Raw genomic sequence first — 26579 nt, 5'->3', positions numbered from 1 at the left:
AATCCCCCCCATCCCCCAACCCACCCCCCCAATCCCCCCTGTACCCCAAATCCCCCCAAATCCCCCCCAAATCCCTCCCATCCCCCAACCCACACCCCAAATCCCCCCCAAATGCCCCCCATCCCCCAACCCACCCCCGAAATCCCCCCCATCCCCCAAATCCCCCCCAAATCCCCCCCATCCCCCAAACCATCCCCCAAATCCCCCCCTGTACCCCAAATCCCCCCCGTACCCCAAACCCCCCCCCGGTGCCCCCCCCGTGCCCCACACCGTGCCCCCCGTCGTGCCCCCCCCGTGCCCCCCCCGTTGCCCCCCCCCGTGCCCCACACCGTGCCCCCCCGTGCCCCCCCCGTGCCCCACACCGTGCCCCACACCGTGCCCCACACCGTGCCCCCCCCCGTGCCCCCCCCCGTGCCCCACACCGTGCCCCCCCCGTGCCCCCCCCCGTGCCCCACACCGTGCCCCCCCCCGTGCCCCACACCGTGCCCCCCCCCGTGCCCCCCCCCGTGCCCCCCCGTGCCCCACACCGTGCCCCCCCGTGCCCCCCCGTGCCCCCCGTGCCCCACACCGTGCCCCCCCCCGTGCCCCCCCCGTGCCCCACACCGTGCCCCCCCCGTGCCCCCCCCGTGCCCCACACCGTGCCCCACACCGTGCCCCCCCCGTGGCCCCCCCCGGTGCCCCCCCCGTGCCCCACACCGTGTCCCCCCCGTGCCCCCCCCGTGCCCCCCCCCGTGCCCCCCCCGTGCCCCACACCGTGCCCCCCCCGTGCCCCCCCCGTGCCCCCCCCGTGCCCCACACCGTGCCCCACACCGTGCCCCCCCCGTGCCCCCCCCGTGTCCCCCCCGTGCCCCACACCGTGCCCCACACCGTGCCCCCCCCTGTGCCCCACACCGTGCCCCACACCGTGCCCCCCCCTGTGCCCCACACCGTGCCCCACACCGTGCCCCACACCGTGCCCCCCCCGTGCCCCACACTGTGCCCCACACTGTGACCCACACTGTGCCCCACACCGTGCCCCCCCCCGTGCCCCCCCCGTGCCCCACACCGTGCCCCCCCTGTGCCCCCCCCGTGTCCCCCCCGTGCCCCCCCCGTGTCCCCCCGTGCCCCCCCCGTGCCCCACACCGTGCCCCCCCCGTGCCCCCCCCGTGTCCCCCCCGTGTCCCCCCCGTGCCCCACACCGTGCCCCGCTGTGCCCCACACCGTGCCCCACACCGTGCCCCCCCCCGTGCCCCACACCGTGCCGCCCCCGTGCCCCCCCCGTGCCCCACACCGTGCCCCACACCGTGACCCACACTGTGCCCCACACCGTGCCCCCCCCGTGCCCCCCCTGTGCCCCACACCGTGCCCCCCCGTGCCCCCCCCGTGCCCCCCCTGTGCCCCACACCGTGCCCCCCCGTGCCCCCCCCGTGCCCCCCCTGTGCCCCACACCGTGCCCCACACCGTGCCCCACACCGTGCCCCCCCCGTGCCCCCCCGTGCCCCCCCGTGCCCACACCGTGCCCCACACCGTGCCCCCCCCGTGCCCCCCCCGTGCCCCACACCGTGCCCCACACCGTGCCCCACACCGTGCCCCCCCCGTGCCCCCCCGTGCCCCACACCGTGCCCCCCCGTGCCCCACACCGTGCCCCACACCGTGCCCCCCCCGTGCCCCCCCCGTGCCCCACACCGTGCCCCACACCGTGCCCCCCCTGTGGCCCACACCGTGCCCCACACCGTGCCCCGCTGTGCCCCAGGCTGGTGCTGCGCCGCCTGTACCCCCTGGCCCTCCGCATCGGCGAGTTCCTGCGGCTGCCGGCGGCGCAGGGCGCCAGCCGCATCCTGGCACACTGGGCCTGCTGCAAGGTGAGGGGGCACCGCGAGGGCACCCGGGCACAGCCCTCGGGCACCCTGGCACGCTCCTTGGGCACCCGGGCATGCTCCTCGGGCACCCGGGCACGGCCCTCGGGCATTTGGGCACGCTCCTCAGGCACCCCGGGCACGCTCCTCGGGCACCTGGCACACCCCTCGGGCACCCAGCCACCCCTCGGGCGCCCCGGACACGCTCCTCGGGCACCCCGGGCACGCTCCTCAGGCACCCGGCCACCCCTCGGGCACCTGACCACCCCTCGGGCACCCCGGGCACGCTCCTCAGGCACCTGGGCACACTCCTCGGGCACCCAGCCGCTCCTCGGGCACCCGGGAACACTCCTCGGGCACCCAGCCGCTCCTTGGGCACCCGGCCACCCCTCAGGCACCCCGGGCACGCTCCTCGGGCACCCAGCCCTCCCTCGGGCACCCGGCCACTCCTCGGGCACCCCAGCCACGCTCCTCGGGCACCCGGGAACACTCCTCGGGCACCCCGGGCACGCCCCTCGGGCACCCTGGCACGTTCCTCGGGCACCCGGGAACACTCCTCGGGCACCCCAGCCACGCTCCTCGGGCACCCCGGGCACGCTCCTCAGGCACCCAGCTGCTCCTCGGGCACCTGGGCACGCTCCTCGGGCACCCAGCCACCCCTCGGGCACCCGGGAACACCCCTCGGCACCCGGGCACGCCCCTCAGGCACCCCGGGCACACTCCACGGGCACCCAGCCACCCCTCGGGCACCCCGGGCACGCTCCTCGGGCACCCGGGAACACTCCTCGGGCACCCGGGAACACTCCTCGGGCACCCAGCTGCTCCTCGGGCACCTGACCACCCCTCGGGCGCCCCGGGCACGCCCCTCGGGCACCCTGGGCACGCCCCTCGGGCACCCCGGGCACGGCCCTCGCTGGCCCCACAGGTGCAGCAGAAGGACAAGTCGGACGAGGAGGTGGCCCAGGCCATCAGCCACAAGCTGGGCGAGGCGGCGGGCATCTCCTACTCGGACATCGCCACGCGCGCCTACGACTGCGGCCGCGCCGAGCTGGCCATCAGGGTGGGCAGCGCTCGGGGGGCACGGGGGGTGGCTGGTGGTGGTGGCATCTCTGGGATGGGGTGGTGGCACCTCTGGGATGGTGGCATCTCTGGGGTGGTGGCACCTCTGGGGTTGTGGCACCTCTGGGATGGGGTGGTGGCATCTCTGGGGTGGGGGGGTGGCACCTCTGGGATGGGATGGCGGCACTCTGGGGTGGTGGCACCTCTGGGATGGTGGCACCTCTGGGGTGGGGGGGTGGCACCTCTGGGATGGGGTGGTGGCACCTCTGGGGTGGTGGCACCTCTGGGATGGTGGCACCTCTGGGGTGGGGTGGTGGCACCTCTGGGATGGTGGCACCTCTGGGATGGTGGCACCTCTGGGGTGGGGTGGTGGCACCTCTGGGGTGGGGTGGTGGCATCTCTGGGGTGGTGGTACCTCTGGGGTGGGGTGGTGGCACCTCTGGGGTTGTGGCACCTCTGGGGTGGTGGCACCTCTGGGATGGTGGCACCTCTGGGGTGGGGTGGTGGCACCTCTGGGGTGGTGGCATCTCTGGGGTGGTGGCACCTCTGGGGTTGTGGCACCTCTGGGGTGGGGTGGTGGCACCTCTGGGGTGGGGGGGTGGCACCTCTGGGATGGGGTGGTGGCACCTCTGGGGTGGTGGCACCTCTGGGATGGTGGCACCTCTGGGGTGGGGTTGTGGCACCTCTGGGATGGTGGCACCTCTGGGATGGGGTTGTGGCACCTCTGGGGTGGGGGGGGTGGCACCTTTGGGGTTGTGGCACCTCTGGGGTGGTGGCACCTCTGGGATGGGGTGGTGGCACCTCTGGGGTTGTGGCATCTCTGGGATGGTGGCACCTCTGGGGTGGGGTGGTGGCACCTCTGGGGTGGTGGCACCTCTGGGATGGTGGCACCTCTGGGGTGGGGGGGTGGCACCTTTGGGATGGAGTGGTGGCACCTCTGGGGTGGTGCGGTGGCACCTCTGGGGTGGTGGCACCTCTGGGATGGGATGGTGGCACCTCTGGGGTGGTGGCACCTCTGGGATGGTGGCACCTCTGGGATGGTGGCACCTCTGGGGTGGTGCGGTGGCACCTCAGGGATAGTGGCGCTCTGGGGTGGTGTGGTGGCATCTCTGGGGTGGTGGCACCTCTGGGATGGGATGGTGGCACCTCTGGGATGGTGGCACCTCTGGGATGGAGTGGTGGCACCTCTGGGGTGGGGTTGTGGCACTCTGGGATGGGATGGCGGCACTCTGGGGTGGTGGCACCTCTGGGATGGGGTGGTGGCACCTCTGGGGTGGTGGCACCTCTGGGGTTGTGGCATCTCTGGGGTGGTGGCATCTCTGGGATGGGTTGGTGGCACCTCTGGGGTGGTGGCACCTCTGGGGTGGTGGCACCTCTGGGGTTGTGGCATCTCTGGGGTGGTGGCATCTCTGGGATGGGATGGTGGCACCTCTGGGGTTGTGGCACCTCTGGGATGGTGGCACCTCTGGGGTGGGGTGGTGGCACCTCTGGGGTTGTGGCACCTCCGGGATGGAGTGGTGGCACCTCTGGGTGGTGGCACCTCTGGGATGGGATGGTGGCACTCTGGGTGGTGGCATCTCTGGGATGGGATGGTGGCACCTCTGGGATGGAGTGGTGGCATCTTTGGGATGGGGTTGTGGCACCTCTGGGATGGTGGCACCTCTGGGATGGAGTGGTGGCACCTCTGGGATGGGATGGTGGCACTCTGGGTGGTGGCACCTCTGGGATGGGATGGTGGCACCTCTGGGATGGTGGCACCTCTGGGGTGGGATGGTGGCACTCTGGGATGGTGGCACTCTGGGTGGTGCCATCTCTGGGATGGGATGGTGGCACTCTGGGGTGGTGGCACCTCTGGGATGGTGGCACTCTGGGATGGGATGGTGGCACTCTGGGATGGGATGGCGGCACTCTGGGATGGCGGCACTCTGGGATGGGATGGCGGCACTCTGGGGTGGTGGCACTCTGGGTGGTGGCATCTCTGGGATGGGATGGTGGCACTCTGGGGTGGTGGCACCTCTGGGATAGCGGCACTCTGGGGTGGTGGCACCTCTGGGATGGGATAGTGGCACCTCTGGGGTGGGGTTGTGGCACTCTGGGATGGGATGGCGGCACTCTGGGGTGGTGGCACTCTTGGTTGGTGGCACTCTGGGCGGTGGCACCGGTGCCAGGTGCCGCCGTGGTGCCCGCGCAGCTGCTGGAGTACGAGCCGCGCTCGGGCGAGCAGGTGCCGCTGCTGCTGAAGATGAAACGGAGCAAACTGGCCCTGGGCAAAGCCATCGAGAGCGGGGACACCGACCTGGGTGAGGGCGGCGGGGCCTTGGGGGAGCTGGGGGGCTGGGGGGCCTCTTGGGGGGCGTTTTGGGGTCTGGGGGAGCCTCTTTGGGGGCGTTTTGGGGTTCGGGGGAGCCTTTTTGGGGGCGTTTTGGGGTCTGGGGGAGCCTTTTTGGGGGCGTTTTGGGGTTCGGGGGAGCCTCTTTGGGGGTTTTTTGGGGTCTGGGGGGGCCTTTTTGGGGTTTGGAATTGCAGCTTGAGAGCGTTTTGGGATCTGGGGGAGCCTCTTTGGGGGCGTTTTGGGATCTGGGGGAGCCTCTTTGGGGGCGTTTTGGGATCTGGGGGAGCCTCTTTGGGGGCGTTTTGGGGTCTGGGGGAGCCTTTTTGGGGGCGTTTTGGGATCTGGGGGAGCCTCTTTGGGGGTTTGGGAGAGCACCTTGAGAGCGTTTTGGGGTTTGGGGGAGCCTCTTTGGGGGCGTTTTGGGGTTTTGGGGAGCCTCTTTGGGGGCGTTTTGGGGTTCGGGGGAGCCTCTTTGGAGGCGTTTTGGGGTTTGGGAGAGCACCTTGAGAGCATTTGGGGTCTGGGAGAGCCCCTTTGGGGGTTTTTTGGGGTTTGGGGCAGCCTTTTTGGGGGCGTTTTGGGGTTTGGGGGAGCCTCTTTGGGGGTTTGGAAGAGAACCTTGAGAGCGTTTTGGGGTTTGGGGGAGCCTCTTTGGGGGCGTTTTGGGGTTTGGGGGAGCACCTTGAGAGCATTTGGGGTCTGGGAGAGCCTCTTTGGGGGTTTTTTGGGGTTTGGGGCAGCCTTTTTGGGGGTGTTTTGGGGTTTGGGGGAGCCTCTTTGGGGGCGTTTTGGGGTCTGGGGGAGCCTTTTTGGGGGCGTTTTGGGGTTCGGGGGAGCCTCTTTGGGGGTTTTTTGGGGTCTGGGGGAGCCTTTTTGGGGTTTGGAATTGCAGCTTGAGAGCGTTTTGGGATCTGGGGGAGCCTCTTTGGGGGCGTTTTGGGGTCAGGGGGAGCCTCTTTGGGGCGTTTTGGGGTCTGGGGGAGCCTTTTTGGGGGCGTTTTGGGATCTGGGGGAGCCTCTTTGGGGGTTTGGAAGAGAACCTTGAGAGCGTTTTGGGGTTCGGGGGAGCCTCTTTGGGAGGTTTTGGGGTTTTGGGGAGCCTTTTTGGGGGCGTTTTGGGGTTTGGAGGAGCCTCTTTGGGGGCGTTTTGGGGTGTGGGGGAGCCTCTTTGGGGGTGTTTTGGGGTCTGGGGGAGCCTCTTTGGGGGTGTTTTGGGGTTTGGGAGAGCACCTTGAGAGCATTTGGGGTCTGGGAGAGCCTCTTTGGGGGTTTTTGGGGGTTCGGGGGAGCCTCTTTGGGAGCGTTTTGGGGTTTGGGGGAGCCTCTTTGGGAGGTTTTGGGGTTTTGGGGAGCCTCTTTGGGGGTGTTTTGGGGTCTGGGGGAGCCTCTTTGGGGGCGTTTTGGGGTTCGGGGGAGCCTTTTTGGGGGCGTTTTGGGGTTTGGGGGAGCCTTTTTGGGGGCGTTTTGGGGTCTGGGGGAGCCTTTTTGGGGGTTTGGAAGAGAACCTTGAGAGCGTTTTGGGGTTTGGGGGAGCCTTTTTGGGGGTTTGGAAGAGAACCTTGAGAGCGTTTTGGGGTTCGGGGGAGCCTCTTTGGGGGCGTTTTGGGGTTCGGGAGAGCCTCTTTGGGGGTGTTTTGGGGTCTGGGAGAGCCTCTTTGGGGGTTTTTTGGGGTTTGGGGGAGCCTTTTTGGGGGCGTTTTGGGGTCTGGGGGAGCCTCTTTGGGGGCGTTTTGGGGTTTGGGGGAGCACCTTGAGAGCATTTGGGGTCTGGGGGAGCCTCTTTGGGGGTTTTTTGGGATTTGGGGGAGCCTCTTTGGGGGCGTTTTGGGGTCAGGGGGAGCCTCTTTGGGGGCGTTTTGGTATCTGGGGGAGCCTCTTTGGGGGCGTTTTGGGGTTTGGGAGAGCCTTTTTGGGGGTTTGGAAGAGAACCTTGAGAGCATTTTGGGGTTTGGGGGAGGCTCTTTGGGGGCGTTTTGGGGTCTGGGGGAGCCTCTTTGGGGGTGTTTTGGGGTCTGGGGGAGCCTCTTTGGGGGCGTTTTGGGGTCTGGGGGAGCCTCTTTGGGGGTTTGGAAGAGAACCTTGAGAGCGTTTTGGGGTTTGGGGGAGCCTCTTTGGGAGGTTTTGGGGTTTTGGGGAGCCTCTTTGGGGGCGTTTTGGGGTTCGGGGGAGCCTTTTTGGGGGCGTTTTGGGGTCTGGGGGAGCCTCTTTGCGGGCGTTTTGGGGTCTGGGGGAGCCTCTTTGGGGGCGTTTTGGGGTCTGGGGGAGCCTCTTTGGGGGTTTGGGAGAGCACCTTGAGAGCATTTGGGGTCTGGGAGAGCCTCTTTGGGGGTTTTTTGGGGTTTGGGGCAGCCTTTTTGGGGGCGTTTTGGGGTTTGGGGGAGCCTCTTTGGGGGCGTTTTGGGATCTGGGGGAGCCTCTTTGGGGGCGTTTTGGGGTTTGGGGGAGCCTCTTTGGGGGCGTTTTGGGGTCTGGGGGAGCCTTTTTGGGGGCGTTTTGGGGTTCGGGGGAGCCTCTTTGGGGGTTTTTTGGGGTCTGGGGGGGCCTTTTTGGGGTTTGGAATTGCAACTTGAGAGCGTTTTGGGATCTGGGGGAGCCTCTTTGGGGGCGTTTTGGGATCTGGGGGAGCCTCTTTGGGGGCGTTTTGGGATCTGGGAGAGCCTCTTTGGGGGTTTGGGAGAGCACCTTGAGAGCGTTTTGGGGTTTGGGGGAGCCTCTTTGGGGGCGTTTTGGGGTTTTGGGGAGCCTCTTTGGGGGCGTTTTGGGGTCTGGGGGAGCCTCTTTGGGGGCGTTTTGGGGTCTGGGGGAGCCTTTTTGGGGGTTTGGGAGAGCACCTTGAGAGCATTTGGGGTCTGGGAGAGCCTCTTTGGGGGTTTTTTGGGGTTTGGGGCAGCCTTTTTGGGGGCGTTTTGGGGTTTGGGGGAGCCTCTTTGGGGGTTTGGAAGAGAACCTTGAGAGCGTTTTGGGGTTTGGGGGAGCCTCTTTGGGGGCGTTTTGGGGTTTTGGGGAGCCTCTTTGGGGGCGTTTTGGGGTCTGGGGGAGCCTCTTTGGGGGCGTTTTGGGGTTTGGGGGAGCCTCTTTGGAGGCGTTTTGGGGTTTGGGGGAGAGCACCTTGAGAGCATTTGGGGTCTGGGAGAGCCTCTTTGGGGGTTTTTTGGGGTTTGGGGCAGCCTTTTTGGGGGCGTTTTGGGGTTTGGAGGAGGCTTTTGGGAGGTTTTGGGGTCAGGGGGAACCTCTTTGGGGGCGTTTTGGGGTTTGGGGGAGCCTCTTTGGGGGCGTTTTGGGGTCTGGGGGAGCCTTTTTGGGGGTTTTTTGGGGTCTGGGGGAGCCTTTTTGGGGTTTGGAATTGCAGCTTGAGAGCGTTTTGGGATCTGGGGGAGCCTCTTTGGGGGCGTTTTGGGATCTGGGGGAGCCTCTTTGGGGGCGTTTTGGGGTTTTGGGGAGCCTCTTTGGGGGCGTTTTGGGGTCTGGGGGAGCCTCTTTGGGGGCGTTTTGGGGTTTGGGAGAGCACCTTGAGAGCATTTGGGGTCTGGGAGAGCCTCTTTGGGGGTTTTTTGGGGTTTGGGGCAGCCTTTTTGGGGGCGTTTTGGGGTTTGGGGGAGCCTCTTTGGGGGCGTTTTGGGGTCTGGGGGAGCCTCTTTGGGGGCGTTTTGGGGTTCGGGGGAGCCTCTTTGGGGGTTTTTTGGGGTCTGGGGGAGCCTTTTTGGGGTTTGGAATTGCAGCTTGAGAGCGTTTTGGGATCTGGGGGAGCCTCTTTGGGGGCGTTTTGGGATCTGGGGGAGCCTCTTTGGGGGCGTTTTGGGGTTTTGGGGAGCCTTTTTGGGGGCGTTTTGGGATCTGGGGGAGCCTCTTTGGGGGTTTGGAAGAGAACCTTGAGAGCGTTTTGGGGTTCGGGGGAGCCTCTTTGGGAGGTTTTGGGGTTTTGGGGAGCCTTTTTGGGGGCGTTTTGGGGTTTGGAGGAGCCTCTTTGGGGGCGTTTTGGGGTTTGGGGGAGCCTCTTTGGGAGGTTTTGGGGTTTTGGGGAGCCTTTTTGGGGGCGTTTTGGGGTCTGGGGGAGCCTCTTTGGGGGCGTTTTGGGGTTTTGGGGAGCCTCTTTGGGGGCGTTTTGGGGTCTGGGGGAGCCTCTTTGGGGGCGTTTTGGGGTTTGGGAGAGCACCTTGAGAGCATTTGGGGTCTGGGAGAGCCTCTTTGGGGGTTTTTTGGGGTTTGGGGCAGCCTTTTTGGGGGCGTTTTGGGGTTTGGAGGAGGCTTTTGGGAGGTTTTGGGGTCAGGGGGAACCTCTTTGGGGGTGTTTTGGGGTTTGGGGGAGCCTCTTTGGGGGCGTTTTGGGGTTCGGGGGAGCCTCTTTGGGGGTTTTTTGGGGTCTGGGGGAGCCTTTTTGGGGTTTGGAATTGCAGCTTGAGAGCGTTTTGGGATCTGGGGGAGCCTCTTTGGGGGCGTTTTGGGGTTTTGGGGAGCCTCTTTGGGGGCGTTTTGGGGTCTGGGGGAGCCTTTTTGGGGGCGTTTTGGGATCTGGGGGAGCCTCTTTGGGGGTTTGGGAGAGCACCTTGAGAGCATTTGGGGTCTGGGAGAGCCTCTTTGGGGGTTTTTTGGGGTTTGGGGCAGCCTTTTTGGGGGCGTTTTGGGGTTTGGGAGAGCCTCTTTGGGGGCGTTTTGGGGTCTGAGGGAGCCTCTTTGGGGGCGTTTTGGGGTCTGGGGGAGCCTTTTTGGGGGTTTGGGAGAGCACCTTGAGAGCATTTGGGGTCTGGGAGAGCCTCTTTGGGGGTTTTTTGGGGTTTGGGGCAGCCTTTTTGGGGGTGGTTTGGGATCTGGGGGAGCCTCTTTGGGGGCGTTTTGGGGTTTGGGGGAGCCTCTTTGGGGGCGTTTTGGGGTTTTGGGGAGCCTCTTTGGGGGCGTTTTGGGGTTTGGGAGAGCCTCTGGGAGGTTTTGGGATCTGGGGGAGCCTCTTTGGGGGCGTTTTGGGGTTCGGGGGAGCCTCTTTGGGGGCGTTTTGGGGTTTGGGGCAGCCTTTTTGGGGGCGTTTTGGGGTTTGGGGGAGCCTCTTTGGGGGTGTTTTGGAGTCTGGGGGAGCCTCTTTGGGGGCGTTTTGGGATCTGGGGGAGCCTTTTTGGGGGCGTTTTGGGGTCTGGGGGAGCGTTTTTGGGGGTTTGGAAGAGAACCTTGAGAGCGTTTTGGGGTTTGGGGGAGCCTCTTTGGGGGCGTTTTAGGGTTTGGGGGAGCCTCTTTGGGGGCGTTTTGGGGTCTGGGGGAGCCTCTTTGGGGGCGTTTTGGGGTCAGGGGGAGCCTCTTTGGGAGCGTTTTGGGGTTTGGGGGAGCCTCTTTGGAGGCGTTTTGGGGTTTGGGAGAGCACCTTGAGTTCATTTTGGGGTCTGGGGGAGCCCATCAGGAATATTTTGGGGTCTGGGGGTGCCTTTTTGGGAGATTTTGGGGTCTGAGAGAGCCTTTTTAGGGGCATTTTGGAGTTTGGGAGAGCACCTTGAGAGCATTTGGGGTCTGGGGGAGCCTCTTTGGGGGCGTTTTGGGGTTTGGGGGAGCCTCTTTGGGAGGTTTTGGGGTCTGGAAGAGCCCCTTGAGAGTATTTAGGGTCTGGGGGAGCCCCTTGGGAACATTTTGGGGTTTGGGAGAGCACTTTGGGAGCATTTTGGGGTCTGGGGAAGCCTCTTTGGGGACATTTTGGGGTCTGAGAGAGCCTTTTTGGGGGCGTTTTGGGGTTTGGGGGAGCCTTTTTGGGGGCGTTTTGGGGTTTGGGGGAGCCTTTTTGGGGGCATTATGGGGTTTGGGGGAGCCTTTTTGGGAGCATTATGGGGTTTGGGGGAACACCTTGAGAGCATTTGGGGTCTGGGGGAGCCTCTTTGGGAACATTTTGGAGTCTGGGGGAGCTCATCAGGAGCGTTTTGGGGTCTGGGAGAGCCTCTTTGGGAGGTTTTGGGGTCTGGAGAAGCCCCTTGGGACCATTTTGGGGTCTGGGGGAGCCCCTTGGGAACATTTTGGGGCCTTGAGGAGCACACGGAGGGTCGGGGTGGGGGACACGGGAGGGATCAGGAGGTGCAGGAAAAACCCAAACCCAAACCAAACCCCTCTGCCCCCCAAACCCCCCCTGACCCCAAACCCCCCCTGACCCCAAACCCCTCTGACCCCAAACCCCCCTGACCCCAAACCCCGCTGTCCCCCCAGTTTACACGGTGGTGCTGCACCTCAAGAATGAGCTCAACCGCGGCACCTTCTTCATGACCCTACAGAACCAGCCCGTGGCCCTGAGCCTGTACCGCCAGGTGAGGGCAGGCACCCCAAAAACGCCCCGAGGCACCCCTAAAATGACCTGGGGCACCCCAAAACCTCCTGAGGTACCCCAAAACGCCCTGAGGCACCCCAAAATGCCCTGAGGCACCCCAAAAACCTCCTGAGGTACCCCTAAAATGCCCTGAGGCACCCCAAAACCCCCTGAGGCAGCCCTAAAACCTCCTGAGGCACCCCAAAAACGCCCTGAGGTACCCCAAAAATGCCCTGAGGCAGCCCTAAAATGCCCTGAGGCAGCCCTAAAATGACCTGGGGCACCCCTAAAATGACCTAGGGCACCCCTAAAATGCCCGGAGACACCCCAAAAACGCCCTGAGGCACCCCAAAAACGCCCTGAGGCACCCCAAAACCCCCTGAGGCACCCCAAAAACGCCCTGAGGCAGCCCTAAAACCTCCTGAGGCACCCCAAAACCCCCTGAGGCACCCCTAAAATGACCTGGGGCACCCCTAAAATGCCCTGAGACACCCCAAAACCGCCGTGAGGCACCCCAAAATGCCCTGAGGCACCCTAAAAACCTCCTGAGGCAGCCCTAAAACGCCCTGAGGCACCCCAAAAATGACCTGAGGCACCCCAAAACCCCCTGAGGCAGCCCTAAAACCTCCTGAGGTAGCCCTAAAACGCCCTGAGGCACCCCAAAAATGACCTGAGGCACCCCTAAAACCCCCTGAGGCACCCCAAAAATGACCTGGGGCACCCTAAAACCTCCTGAGGCACCCCAAAAACCCTCTGAGGCACCCCTAAAATGACCTGGGGCACCCTAAAATGCCCTGGGGCACCCCAAAACCTCCTGAGGCACCCCAAAACCCCCTGAGGCAGCCCTAAAACCTCCTGAGGCACCCCAAAAATGACCTGAGGCACCCCTAAAATGCCCTGAGGCACCCCAAAACCCCCTGAGGCAGCCCTAAAACCTCCTGAGGCACCCCAAAAACGCCCTGAGGTACCCCAAAAATGACCTGAGGCATCCCTAAAATGCCCTGAGGCACCCCAAAACCTCCTGAGACACCCCAAAAATGCCCTGAGGCACCCCTAAAATGCCCTGAGGCAGCCCTAAAATGACCTGGGGCACCCCTAAAATGACCTAGGGCACCCCTAAAATGCCCGGAGACACCCCAAAAACGCCCTGAGGCACCCCAAAAACGCCCTGAGGCAGCCCTAAAACCTCCTGAGGCACCCCTAAAACCTCCTGAGGCACCCCAAAACCCCCTGAGGCACCCCTAAAATGACCTGGGGCACCCCTAAAATGCCCTGAGACACCCCAAAAACGCCGTGAGGCACCCCAAAATGCCCTGAGGCACCCTAAAAACCTCCTGAGGCACCCCAAAACCTCCTGAGGCAGCCCTAAAACCTCCTGAGGCACCCCAAAAACGCCCTGAGGTACCCCAAAAATGACCTGAGGCACCCCTAAAATGCCCTGAGGCACCCCAAAACCTCCTGAGGCACCCCAAAAACCCCCTGAGGCACCCCTAAAATGCCCTGAGACACCCCAACAACCCACTGAGACATCCCAAACTCTCTGAGGCACCCCCAAAACCCCCTGAGCCACCCCTAAACCCCCCTGAGAACCCCCCAAAAACCCCCTGAGCCACCCCAAAACCCCCCCAAGACCCCCCCAAAACCCCCTGAGCCACCCCAAAACCCCCCTGAGACCTCCCAAACCCCTGAAACCTGCCCCAGGGGTGGCAGCGACCCCCACCCCAAATTCCTGTTCCTCCCTGGGGGCTTTGGGGTAGTGACCCCCCCAAAACCCACTGACCTCCATTCTCACACCCAGATCCCCCATTCCCAAATCCTGAGCCCCATTCCCACAGCCAGAGCCCCATTCCCACAGCCAGAGCCCCATTCCCAAATCCCAAACCCCATTCCCACATCCCCAGCCCCATTCCCACACCCAGAGCCCCATTCCCCCATCCCAAACCCCATTCCCACACTCAGATCCCCCATTCCCACATCCTGAACCCCATTCCATACCCCAAACCCCATTCCCACATCCCAAACCCCATTCCCAGACCCAGATCCCCCGTTCCCACACCCAGATCCCTCATTCTGACATCCTAAACCCCATTCCCAAACTCAGATCCCCCACTCCCAAATCCCAAACCCCATTCCCACATCCCAAACCCCATTCCCACACCCAGATCCCCATTCCCAAATCCAGAGCCCCATTCCCACACTCAGATCCCCCATTCCCAAATCCCAAACCCCATTCCCACACCCAGATCCCCCATTCCCCCATCCCCCATTCCCACACTCAGATCCCCCATTCCCACACTCAGAACCCCATTCCCACATCCCAAACCCAATTCCCACATCCTCATCCCCCATTTCCACACCCAGATCCCCCATTCCCACATCCCCATCCCCCATTCCCCCATCCCAAACCCCATTCCCACACTCAGATCCCCCATTCCCACACCCACATCCCCATTCCCAAGCTCAGATCCCCCGTTCCCACACTCAGATCCCCCATTCCCAAACCCCATTCCCACACCCAGATCCCTCATTCCCCCAACCGAAACCCCATTCCCCCATCCCCCTTTCCCCCATCCCCAAATCCCCCATTCCCCCATCCAAAACCCCATTCCCGCACCCAGATCCCCCATTCCCACATCCCAAATCCCCCATTCCCCCATTCCCACATCCCCAATCCCTCATTCCCACATCCCCATTCCCCCATCCCAAACCCCATTCCCACACCCAGATCCCCATTCCCCCATCCCAAATCCCCCATTCCCCCAACCCCCATTCCCCCATTCCCACACTCAGATCCCCCATTCTGCCATCCCCAAATCCCCCATTCCCCCATCCAAAACCCCATTCCCCCATCCCAAATCCCCCATTCCCCCATCCCAAATCCCCCATTCCCACATCCCAGATCCCCATTCCCCCATCCCAAATCCCCCATTCCCCCATGCCAGATCCCCATTCCCCCATCCCAAATCCCCCATTCCCCCATCCCAGATCCCCATTCCCCCATCCCAAATCCCCCATTCCCCCATCCCAAATCCCCCATTCCCCCATCCCAAACCCGATTCCCACACTCAAATCCCCCATTCCCACATCCCAAACCCCATTCCCCCATCCCAAATCCCCCATTCCCCCATTCCCCCATTCCCCCATCCCAAATCCCCCATTCCCCCATCCCCCATTCCCCCATTCCCCCATCCCAAATCCCCCATTCCCCCATCCCAAATGCCCGATTCCCCCATCCCAAATCCCCCATTCCCCCATCCCAAACCCCATTCCCCCATCCCAGAACTCCATACCCCACCCCAAATCCCCCATTCCCCCATCCCAAACCCCATTCCCCCATCCCACAACTCCATTCCCCCATCCCAAATCCCCCATTCCCCCATTCCCCCATCTCAGAACTCCATTCCCCCATCCCAAATCCCCCATTCCCACATCCCAAATCCCTCATTCCCACATCCCCATTCCCCATCCCAAAACCCCATTCCCACACCCAGATCCCCATTCCCCCATCCCAAATCCCTCATTCCCCCATCCCCCATTCCCACATCCCAAATCCCCCATTCTGCCATCCCAAACCCCATTCCCCCATCCCAGAACTCCATTCCCCCATCCCAAATCCCCCATTCCCACACTCAAATCCCCCATTCCCACACCCATTCCCCCATCCAAAACCCCATTCCCCCATCCCAAATCCCCCATTCCCCCATTCCCACATCCCAAATCCCCCATTCCTCCATCCCAAATGCCCCATTCCCACACCCATTCCCCCATCCCAAACCCCATTCCCCCATCCCAGAACTCCATTCCCCCATCCCAAATCCCCCATTCCCCCACTCAAATCCCCCATTCCCCCATTCCCCCATCCCAGAACTCCATTCCCCCATCCCAAATCCCCCATTCCCCCATTCCCCCATCCCAGAACTCCATTCCCCCATCCCAAATCCCCCATTCCCCCATTCCCACATCCCAAATCCCCCATTCCTCCATCCCAAATGCCCCATTCCCACACCCATTCCCCCATCCCAAACCCCATTCCCCCATCCCAGAACTCCATTCCCCCATCCCAAATCCCCCATTCCCACACTCAAATCCCCCATTCCCCCATTCCCCCATCCCAGAACTCCATTCCCCCATCTCAAATCCCCCATTCCCCCATTCCCCCATCCCAAATCCCCCATTCCTCCATCCCAAATGCCCCATTCCCACACCCATTCCCCTATCCCAAACCCCATTCCCCCATCCCAGAACTCCATTCCCCCATCCCAAATCCCCCATTCCCCCACTCAAATCCCCCATTCCCCCATTCCCCCATCCCAGAACTCCATTCCCCCATCCCAAATGCCCCATTCCCCCATTCCCCCATCCCAAATCCCCCATTCCTCCATCCCAAATGCCCCATTCCCCCATTCCCCCATCCCAAACCCCATTCCCACACTCAAATCCCCCATTCCCCCATTCCCCCATCCCAGAACTCCATTCCCCCATCCCAAATCCCCCATTCCCCCATTCCCCCATCCCAAATCCCCCATTCCTCCATCCCAAATGCCCCATTCCCACACCCATTCCCCCATCCCAAACCCCATTCTCCCATCCCAGAACTCCATTCCCCCATCCCAAATCCCCCATTCCCCCACTCAAATCCCCCATTCCCCCATTCCCCCATCCCAGAACTCCATTCCCCCATCCCAAATCCCCCATTCCCCCATTCCCCCATCCCAAACCCCATTCCCCCATCCCAAATCCCCCATTCCCCCACTCAAATCCCCCATTCCCCCATCCCAAATCCCCCATTCCCCCATTCCCCCATCCCAAATCCCCCATTCCCCCATCCCAAATCCCCCATTCCCCCATTCCCCCATCCCAAATCCCCCATTCCTCCATCCCAAATGCCCCATTCCCACACCCATTCCCCCATCCCAAACCCCATTCCCCCATCCCAGAACTCCATTCCCCCATCCCAAATCCCCCATTCCCCCATCCCCAAACCCCATCCCCGCCCCACAGATGCTCCCCCTGCCCCCCAGGGCTGCCCCCACCCCAAACATTCCCGGCGTTCCCGTTCCCGTTCCCGCAGTTCTGCCGGCACCAGGAGCGGGAGACGCTGAAGGATCTCTACAACCAGGACGACAACCACCAGGAGCTGGGCAACCTCCACGTGCTCGGTGGCTACCGAGAGAAGGTCCGGGGGGGGATCGGGGAATGGGGTTTGGGGTTTGGGGTTTGGGATGGGGGAATGGGGAATGGGGGAATGGGGGAATGGGGTTTGGGATGGGGGAATGGGGGAATGGGGAATGGGGTTTGGGGTTTGGGATGGGGGAATGGGGTTTGGGGATCAGGGATGGGGGAATGGGGATGGGGGAATGGGGTTTGGGATGGGGGAATGGGGAATGGGGGAATGGGGTTTGGGGTTTGGGATGGGGGAATGGGGAATGGGGTTTGGGATGGGGGAATGGGGTTTGGGATTTGGGATGGGGGAATGGGGGAATGGGGTTTGGGATGGGGGAATGGGGAATGGGGTTTGGGGTTTGGGATGGGGGAATGGGGTTTGGGATGGGGGAATGGGGTTTGGGATTTGGGATGGGGGAATGGGGAATGGGGTTTGGGATGGGGGAATGGGGAATGGGGTTTGGGATGGGGGAATGGGGGAATGGGGTTTGGGATTTGGGATGGGGGAATGGGGGAATGGGATTTGGGGTTTGGGATTTGGGATGGGGGAATGGGGAATGGGGTTTGGGATTTGGGATGGGGGAATGGGGTTTGGGATGGGGAATGGGGAATGGGAGAATGGGGTTTGGGATGGGGGAATGGGGTTTGGGATTTGGGATGGGGGAATGGGGTTTGGGATGGGGAATGGGGAATGGGGGAATGGGGTTTGGGATGGGGGATGGGGGAATGGGGTTTGGGATGGGGAATGGGGAATGGGGTTTGGGATTTGGGATGGGGGAATGGGGTTTGGGATTTGGGACGTGGGAATGGGGGAATGGGGTTTGGGATTTGGGATGGGGGAATGGGGTTTGGGATTTGGGATGGGGGATGGGGGAATGGGGTTTGGGGTTTGGGATGGGGGAATGGGGGAATGGGGTTTTGGATGGGGGAATGGGGTTTGGGATTTGGGATGGGGGAATGGGGATGGGGGAATGGGGTTTGGGATGGGGGAATGGGGTTTGGGGTTTGGGATTTGGGATGGGGGAATGGGGATGGGGGAATGGGGGAATGGGGTTTGGGATGGGGGAATGGGGTTTGGGGATCAGGGATGGGGGATGGGGGAATGGGGGAATGGGGTTTGGGGATCAGGGATGGGGGATGGGGGAATGGGGGAATGGGGTTTGGGGTTTGGGATGGGGGAATGGGGTTTGGGATGGGGAATGGGGAATGGGGGAATGGGGTTTGGGATGGGGGATGGGGGAATGGGGTTTGGGATGGGGAATGGGGAATGGGGTTTGGGATTTGGGATGGGGGAATGGGGATGGGGGAATGGGGTTTGGGATGGGGGAATGGGGAATGGGGTTTGGGGTTTGGGATTTGGGATGGGAGATGGGGGAATGGGGAATGGGGGAATGGGGTTTGGGGTTTGGGAAGGGGGAATGGGGAATGGGGTTTGGAATGGGGGAATGGGGAATGGGGTTTGGGGTTTTGGATGGGGGAATGGGGAATGGGGTTTGGGGTTTGGGATGGGGGAATGGGGGAATGGGGGATGGGGGAATGGGGTTTGGGATTTGGGATGGGGGAATGGGGATGGGGGAATGGGGTTTGGGATGGGGGAATGGGGTTTGGGGATCAGGGATGGGGGATGGGGGAATGGGGGAATGGGGTTTGGGATGGGGGAATGAGGAATGGGGTTTGGGGTTTGGGATGGGGGAATGGGGAATGGGATTTGGGATGGGGGAATGGGGGAATGGGGTGTGGGATTTGGGATGGGGGAATGGGGTTTGGGATGGGGAATGGGGAATGGGGGAATGGGGTTTGGGATGGGGGATGGGGGAATGGGGTTTGGGGTTTGGGATTTGGGATGGGGGAATGGGGAATGGGGTTTGGGATGGGGAATGGGGAAGGGGGTTTGGGGTTTGGGATGGGGGAATGGGGAATGGGGTTTGGGGTTTGGGATGGGGGAATGGGGTTTGGGGTTTGGGGTTTGGGATGGGGGAATGGGGAATGGGGTTTGGGATGGGGGAATGGGGGAATGGGGTTTGGGGTTTGGGATGGGGGAATGGGGTTTGGGATGGGGAATGGGGAATGGGGTTTGGGGTTTGGGATTTGGGATGGGGGAATGGGGATGGGGGAATGGGGGAATGGAGTTTGGGATGGGGGAATGGGGTTTGGGGATCAGGGATGGGGGATGGGGGATGGGGGAATGGGGTTTGGGGTTTGGGATGGGGAATGGGGAATGGGGTTTGTGATTTGGGATGGGGGAATGGGGTTTGGGATTTGGGGATCGGGGATGGGGGAATGGGGTTTGGGGTTTGGGATGGGGGAATGGGGAATGGAGTTTGGGATGGGGGAATGGGGTTTGGGGATCAGGGATGGGGGATGGGGGATGGGGGAATGGGGTTTGGGGTTTGGGATGGGGAATGGGGAATGGGGTTTGTGATTTGGGATGGGGGAATGGGGTTTGGGATTTGGGGATCGGGGATGGGGGATGGGGGAATGGGGGAATGGGGTTTGGGATGGGGGATGGGGGAATGGGGTTTGGGGTTTGGTATTTGGGATGGGGGAATGGGGTTTGGGATTTTGGATGGGGGAATGGGGTTTGGGGAATGGGGTTTGGGGTTTGGGATGGGGGAATGGGGTTTGGGGTTTGGGATTTGGGATGGGGGAATGGGGTTTGGGATGGGGAATGGGGAATGGGGTTTGGGGTTTGGGATTTGGGATGGGGGAATGGGGAATGGGGTTTGGGGTTTGGGATGGGGGAATGGGGTTTGGGATTTGGGAATTGGGGATGGGGGAATGGGGTTTGGGGTTTGGGGTTTGGGATTTGGGATGGGGGAATGGGGGATGGGGGAATGGGGGATGGGGGAATGGGGTTTGGGGATCGGGGATGGGGTTTGGGGTTTGGGATGGGGGAATGGGGTTTGGGATGGGGGATGGGGGAATGGGGTTTGGGGTTTGGGATGGGGGAATGGGGGATGGGGTTTGGGATGGGGGATGGGGGAATGGGGGAATGGGGGAATGGGGTTTGGGGTTTGGGATGGGGGAATGGGGAATGGGGTTTGGGGTTTGGGATGGGGGAATGGGGTTTGGGATTTGGGAATTGGGGATGGGGGAATGGGGTTTGGGGTTTGGGGTTTGGGATTTGGGATGGGGGAATGGGGTTTGGGATTTGGGATGGGGGAATGGGGGATGGGGGAATGGGGGATGGGGGAATGGGGTTTGGGGATCGGGGATGGGGTTTGGGGTTTGGGATGGGGGAATGGGGGAATGGGGTTTGGGATTTGGGACGTGGGAATGGGAGATGTGGGGGTGGGAATGGAGGATGGGGATGTGGGAATGGGGGATCCGGGATGGGGATGTGGGAATGGGGTTTGGGATTTGGGATGGGGGATCGGGGATGGGGGAATGGGGTTTGGGATTTGGGATGGGGGAATGGGGAATGGGATTTGGGGATCGGGGATGGGGGAATGGGGTTTTGGATTTGGGACGTGGGAATGGGGGATGTGGGGGTGGGAATGGGGGATCTGAATGGGAATGGGGATCGGGATGGGGGAATGGGGTTTGGGATGTGGGAAGGGGGGATCGGAGTGTGGGAATGGGGGATCGGGATGGGGGTGTGGGAATGGGGTTTGGGATTTGGGATGGGGGAATGGGGTTTGGGATTTGGGATGGGGCAATGGGGAATGGGGTTTGGGGATCGGGGATGGGGGAATGGGGTTTGGGGTTTGGGATGGGGGAATGGGGAATGGGGTTTGGGGTTTGGGATGGGGGAATGGGGTTTGGGATTTGGGATGGGGGAATGGGGTTTGGGATTTGGGATGTGGGAATGGGGGATGTGGGGGTGGGAATGGGGGATCTGAATGGGAATGGGGATCGGGATGGAGGATGGGGGAATGGGGTTTGGGATTTGGGATGGGGAATGGGGTTTGGGATGGGGGAATGGGGAATGGGGTTTGGGGTTTGGGATGGGGGAATGGGGTTTGGGATGGGGGAATGGGGAATGGGGTTTGGGGTTTGGGATGGGGGAATGGGGTTTGGGGTTTGGGGATCGGGGATGGGGTTTGGGATTTGGGGATCCGGGATGGGGGAATGGGGTTTGGGAATGGGGATTGGGATGTGGGAATGGGGATTGGGATGGGGGTGTGGGAATGGGGGATTGGAGTGTGGGAATGGGGGATCGGGATGTGGGAACTGGGTTCTGGGTGTGGGAATGGGGTTCTGGGTGTGGGAATGGGGCTCTGGATTTGGGAAGGGGCTCCCAGCGTGCCCCCCAGGGCAGTGGGGGACCGTGCCCTGTCCATGCCGTGTGTGCCAGGGGTTGGGATCCTGCCCAGGGAGTCAGGGCTCCCCACTGGGGATCAGGATTCCACTCAGGGAATGACGTGTCCGTGTGCCCTGTCCGTGTGCCCTGTCCGTGCCCTGTCCATGTGCCCTGTCCGTGTGCCCTGTCCCTGTGCCCTGTCCGTGTGCCCTGTCCGTGCCCTGTCCCTGTGCCCTGTCCCTGTGCCCTGTCCGTGTGCCATGTCCCTGTGCCCTGTCCGTGTGCCCTGTCCGTGCCATGTCCGTGTGCCCTGTCCGTGTGCCATGTCCGTGTGCCCTGTCCGTGCCCTGTCCGTGCCCTGTCCGTGTGCCCTGTCCGTGTGCCCTGTCCCTGTGCCCTGTCCGTGTGCCCTGTCCCTGTGCCCTGTCCCTGTGCCCTGTCCCTGTGCCCTGTCCGTGTGCCCTGTCCCTGTGCCCTGTCCCTGTGCCCTGTCCCTGTGCCCTGTCCGTGTGCCCTGTCCCTGTGCCCTGTCCGTGCCATGTCCGTGTGCCATGTCCCTGTGCCATGTCCGTGTGCCATGTCCCTGTGCCCTGTCCGTGCCCTGTCCCTGTGCCCTGTCCATGTGCCCTGTCCGTGTGCCCTGTCCGTGCCCTGTCCGTGTGCCCTGTCCCTGTGCCCTGTCCCTGTGCCCTGTCCCTGTGCCCTGTCCATGTGCCCTGTCCGTGCCATGTCCGTGTGCCCTGTCCGTGTGCCATGTCCCTGTGCCCTGTCCCTGTGCCATGTCCGTGTGCCCTGTCCCTGTGCCATGTCCGTGTGCCATGTCCCTGTGCCCTGTCCGTGTGCCCTGTCCGTGTGCCCTGTCCGTGTGCCCTGTCCCTGTGCCCTGTCCGTGCCCTGTCCGTGTGCCCTGTCCGTGTGCCATGTCCGTGTGCCCTGTCCGTGTGCCATGTCCCTGTGCCCTGTCCCTGTGCCATGTCCGTGCCATGTCCGTGTGCCCTGTCCGTGTGCCATGTCCGTGTGCCCTGTCCCTGTGCCCTGTCCGTGTGCCATGTCCCTGTGCCCTGTCCGTGTGCCATGTCCCTGTGCCCTGTCCCTGTGCCATGTCCGTGTGCCCTGTCCGTGCCCTGTCCGTGTGCCATGTCCCTGTGCCCTGTCCCTGTGCCATGTCCGTGTGCCCTGTCCGTGCCCTGTCCGTGTGCCATGTCCCTGTGCCATGTCCCTGTGCCATGTCCGTGTGCCCTGTCCGTGTGCCATGTCCGTGTGCCGTGTCCGTGCCCTGTCCGTGCCCTGTCCGTGTGCCCTGTCCGTGCCCTGTCCGTGCCCTGTCCGTGTGCCATGTCCCTGTGCCCTGTCCGTGTGCCCTGTCTGTGTGCCCTGTCCCTGTGCCATGTCCCTGTGCCATGTCCCTGTGCCATGTCCGTGTGCCCTGTCCGTGTGCCCTGTCCCTGTGCCCTGTCCGTGTGCCATGTCCATGCCCTGTCCGTGCCCTGTCCGTGCCCTGTCCGTGCCCTGTCCGTGCCCAGCGGATCGAGGGGCGCGTGGCCGCCCTGCAGAACGCCCTGGATGAGTTCTACAAGGCCAAGAACGACTTCGCTGCCAAGGTGAGAGTGCCCAGCTGGCACGGGGGGCACGGGTGACGAGGGGGACACGGGTGACAAGGGGGACATGGGGGGCACGGGTGACAAGGGGGACATGGGTGACAAGGGGGGCACAGGTGACAAGGGGGACATGGGTGACAAGCGGGGCACGGGTGACAAGCGGGGCACGGGTGACGAGGTTGCCTGTCCGTGCCCCAGCACTGGGAGGCACGGCTGGCACAGGGACCCCAGGGCTGGGATGGGGATGCCGGGGGTGGGACGGGGACATCGAGGCTGGATCGGGGACCCTGAGGCTGGGATTGGGACATCGAGGCTGGGACAGGGACCCCAAGGGTGGGATGGGGACCCTGGGACTGGATCAGGGACCCCAAGGGTGGGATGGGGATCCCGGGGCTGGGACAGGGACCCCAGGGTTGGGATGGGGACCCTGGGGCTGGGACAGGGACCCCAAGGGTGGGATGGGGACTCTGGGACTGGGCTGGGGGACATCAAGGCTGGGCTGGGGACATCGAGGCTGGGACGGGAGCTCTGGAGTTGGGGCAGGGCTGGGACAGGGACCCCAAGGGTGGGATGGGGACCCTGGGACTGGATCAGGGACCTCAGGGTTGGGATGGGGACCCTGGGGCTGGGACAGGGACCTCAGGGGTGGGATGGGGACCCTGGAACTGGATCAGGGACCTCAGGGTTGGGATGGGGACCCCGGGGCTGGATCAGGGACCCCAGGGCTGGGACAGGGATCCCAAGGGTGGGATGGGGACCCTGGGACTGGATCAGGGACCTCAGGGGTGGGATGGGGACCCTGGGGCTGGGACAGGGACCCCAGGGTTGGGACAGGGACCTCAGGGGTGGGATGGGGACCCTGGGGCTGGCCTGGGGGACATCAAGGCTGGGCTGGGGACATCGAGGCTGGGACGGGAGCTCTGGAGTTGGGGCAGGGCTGGGACAGGGACCCCAAGGGTAGGATGGGGACCCTGGGACTGGATCAGGGACCCCAAGGGTGGGATGGGGACCCTGGGGCTGGGCTGGGGACCTCAGGGTTGGGATGGGGACCCTGGGGCTGGGACAGGGACCCCAGGGTTGGGACAGGGACCCCAAGGGTAGGATGGGGACCCTGGGACTGGATCAGGGACCTCAGGGTTGGGATGGGGACCCCGGGGCTGGATCAGGGACCCTGGGGCTGGGACAGGGACCCCAAGGGTGGGATGGGGACCCCGGGGCTGGGCTGGGGGACATCAAGGCTGGGCTGGGGACATCGAGGCTGGGACGGGAGCTCTGGAGTTGGGGCAGGGCTGGGACAGGGACCCCAAGGGTGGGATGGGGACCCTGGAACTGGATCAGGGACCTCAGGGTTGGGATGGGGACCCTGGGGCTGGGACAGGGACCTCAGGGGTGGGATGGGGACCCTGGGGCTGGGACAGGGACCCCAGGGTTGGGATGGGGACCTTGGGGCTGGGACAGGGACCCCAAGAGTGGGACGGGGACCCCAGGGCTGGGACAGGGACCCCAAGGGTGGGATGGGGACTCTGGGGCTGGGACAGGGACCCCAAGGGTGGGATGGGGACCCTGGGGCTGGGACAGGGACCCCAAGAGTGGGACGGGGACTCTGGGGCTGGGCTGGGGATCCCGGGGCTGGCCTGGGGGACATCAAGGCTGGGCTGGGGGACATCGAGGCTGGGCCGGGGACCCCCGAGGTGGTGCCGTGTCCCAGGCCACGGAGGAGCAGATCAAGCTGCTGCGGCTGCAGCGGCACCTGCAGGAGGAGCTGGACAAGCCCTACCTGGACCTGTCCCTGCACGACACCGTCTCCACCCTCATCCTGGACGGGCACCACAAGCGCGCGGAGCAGCTCTACCGGGACTTCAGGATCCCGGACAAGAGGTGGGGATGGGCTCTGGGCTGGGCTCCAGGGCCGTGGGTGGCTCCAGGGACCCCGCTGACCGCTGTGCCCAGGTACTGGTGGCTGAAGATCAGCGCCCTGGCCACCCGCGGCGACTGGGAGGAGATGGAGAAGTTCTCCAAGAGCAAGAAGTCGCCCATCGGGTACCTGGTGAGAGGCTGTGCTGCTGAGGGGGCATCGGCCTCCCCCTCGTCATCCTCCCATCCCCTTCCTCCCCATTCCAGCCCTTCCATCCCCTTCCTCCCCATTCCAGCCCTTCCATCCTCTTCTTCCCCATTCCAGCCCTCTCATCCCCTTCCTCCCCATTCCAGCCCTTCCATCCTCTTCCTCCCCATTCCAGCCCTTCCATCCTCTTCCTTCCCATTCCAGCCCTCTCATCCCCCTCCTCCCCATTCCAGCCCTCCCATCCCCCTCTTCCCCATTCCAGCCCTCCCATCCCCTTCCTCCCCATTCCAGCCCTCCCATCCCCCTCCTCCCCATTGCAGCCCTTCCATCCTCTTCCTCCCCTCCTCTTCCTCTCCTCTCCAGCCCTCCCATCCTCTTCCTCCTTCTCCAGCTGTCCCATCCTTGCCTTCCCATCCTCTTCCTCCCCTCTCCAGCCCTTTCATCCTCTTCCTCTCCTCCTCTTCCTCCCCATTCCAGCCCTCCCATCCTCTTCCTCTTCTCTCCATCACTCCCATCCTCTTCCTCCTTCTCCAGCCATCCCATCCTTGCCTTCCCATCTTCTTCCTCCCCTCTCCATCCCTCCCATCCTCTTCTTCCCCATTCCAGCTCTGCCATCCTCTTCCTTCCCCACTCCAACCCTCCCATTCTCTTCCTCCCCTCTCCAGCCCTTCCATCCTCTTCCTCCCCACTCCATCTCTCCCATCCACTTCCTCCTTCTCCAGCTGTCCTATCCTTGCCTTCCCATCTTCTTTCTCCCCTCTCCAGCCCTCCCATCCTCTTCCTCCCCTCTCCATCCTTTCCACCCTCTTCCTCCCCATTCCAGCCCTCTCATCCTCTTCCTCCCTCCTTCATCCCTCCCATCCTCTTCCTCCTTCTCCAACCATCCCGTCCTTGCCTTCCCATCTTCTTCCTCCCCTCTCCAGCCCTTTCATCCTTTTCCTCCCCCTCCATCTCTCCCATCCTCTTCCTCCCCTCTCCAGCCCTTTCATCCTTTTCCTCCCCATTCCCACTCTCCCATCCTCTTCCTCCCCTCTCCAGCCCTTTCATCCTTTTCCTCCCCATTCCAGCCTTCCCATCCTCCTCCTCCCCTCTCCATCCCTCCCACCCTCCCCTCCCCTTCCTCCCGTGCCCTTCCTCACCTCTGCCCTGCCCCTCGTGCCGCCCCCAGCCCTTCGTGGAGGTGGCCGTGAAGCACCACAACCGCTACGAGGCCAAGAAGTACGCGCCCCGCGTGCCCCCCGAGCAGCGCGTCAAGGCCTTCGTCCTCGTGGGGTGAGAGACCCCTCGGGGGCTGCCGGGATGTGGGAACGCACGGCTGCGATTCCCCGTGCGCCAGGAGCAGGGATTTGGGGCGCTGGAGACCCCCGGGAAGGTGCCGGGGCACCGGGGTTGGCACTTCCAGGGAAGCGCTGGGATGGTGATGGGGGAGGGCTGGGGGTGCTCCTTGTGCTGTCCTTGTCCCTGTCCTGTCCTTGTCCCTGTCCTGTCCTTGTCCTGTCCCTGTCCCTGTTCCGTCCCTGTCCCTGCCCCTGCCCCTGCCCCTGTCCTGTCCCTGTCCCTGTCCCTGTCCCTGTCCCAGTCCCTGTCCCTGTCCCTGTCCCTGTCCTGTCCCATCCCTGTCCCGTCCCTGTCCCCATCCCTGTCCCTGTCCCTGCCCCTGTCCCTGTCCCATCCCTGTCCCTGTCCCCGTCCCTGTCCCATCCCTGTCCCTGTCCCTGCCCCTGTCCCTGTCCCATCCCTGTCCCTGTCCCCGTCCCTGTCCTATCCCTGTCCCTATCCCTGTCCCTGTCCCCGTCCCTGTCCCATCCCTGTCCCTGTCCTGTCCCCGTCCCCGTCCCCGTCCCCATCCCTGTCCCATCCCTGTCCCCGTCCCTGTCCCTGTCCCTGTCCCTGTCCCTGTCCCTGTCCTTGTCCTGTCCCTGTCCCTGTCCCTGTCCCTATCCCTGTCCCTGCCCCTGCCCCTGTCCCGTCCCTGTCCCGTCCCCGTCCCCGTCCCCGTCCCTGTCCCTGTCCCTGTCC

At 63.5% G+C, this 26579-nt stretch overlaps 1 protein-coding gene across 1 annotated transcript in view; it reads left to right on the top strand.

Annotated features, from left to right (window-relative positions):
- VPS16 (VPS16 core subunit of CORVET and HOPS complexes) overlaps window positions 1-26579 on the top strand; it is a 49145-nt gene that overhangs the window by 20117 nt on the left and 2449 nt on the right. Inside the window, exons 15-23 of the mRNA XM_069014821.1 lie at window positions 1733-1841; window positions 2761-2895; window positions 5086-5194; window positions 11398-11495; window positions 16566-16670; window positions 22424-22501; window positions 24207-24376; window positions 24449-24545; window positions 25729-25832. Of these exons, the coding sequence (XP_068870922.1) occupies window positions 1733-1841; window positions 2761-2895; window positions 5086-5194; window positions 11398-11495; window positions 16566-16670; window positions 22424-22501; window positions 24207-24376; window positions 24449-24545; window positions 25729-25832 (1005 nt within the window). The remainder of the gene's footprint in view (window positions 1-1732; window positions 1842-2760; window positions 2896-5085; window positions 5195-11397; window positions 11496-16565; window positions 16671-22423; window positions 22502-24206; window positions 24377-24448; window positions 24546-25728; window positions 25833-26579) is intronic.

This window comes from Aphelocoma coerulescens, chromosome 4 (genome assembly GCF_041296385.1).
Source record: "Aphelocoma coerulescens isolate FSJ_1873_10779 chromosome 4, UR_Acoe_1.0, whole genome shotgun sequence".
Lineage (NCBI taxonomy): Eukaryota > Metazoa > Chordata > Aves > Passeriformes > Corvidae > Aphelocoma > Aphelocoma coerulescens.
Note: the sequence above shows the minus strand (reverse complement) of the source record. Positions and strands in the feature narration are given on the sequence as shown.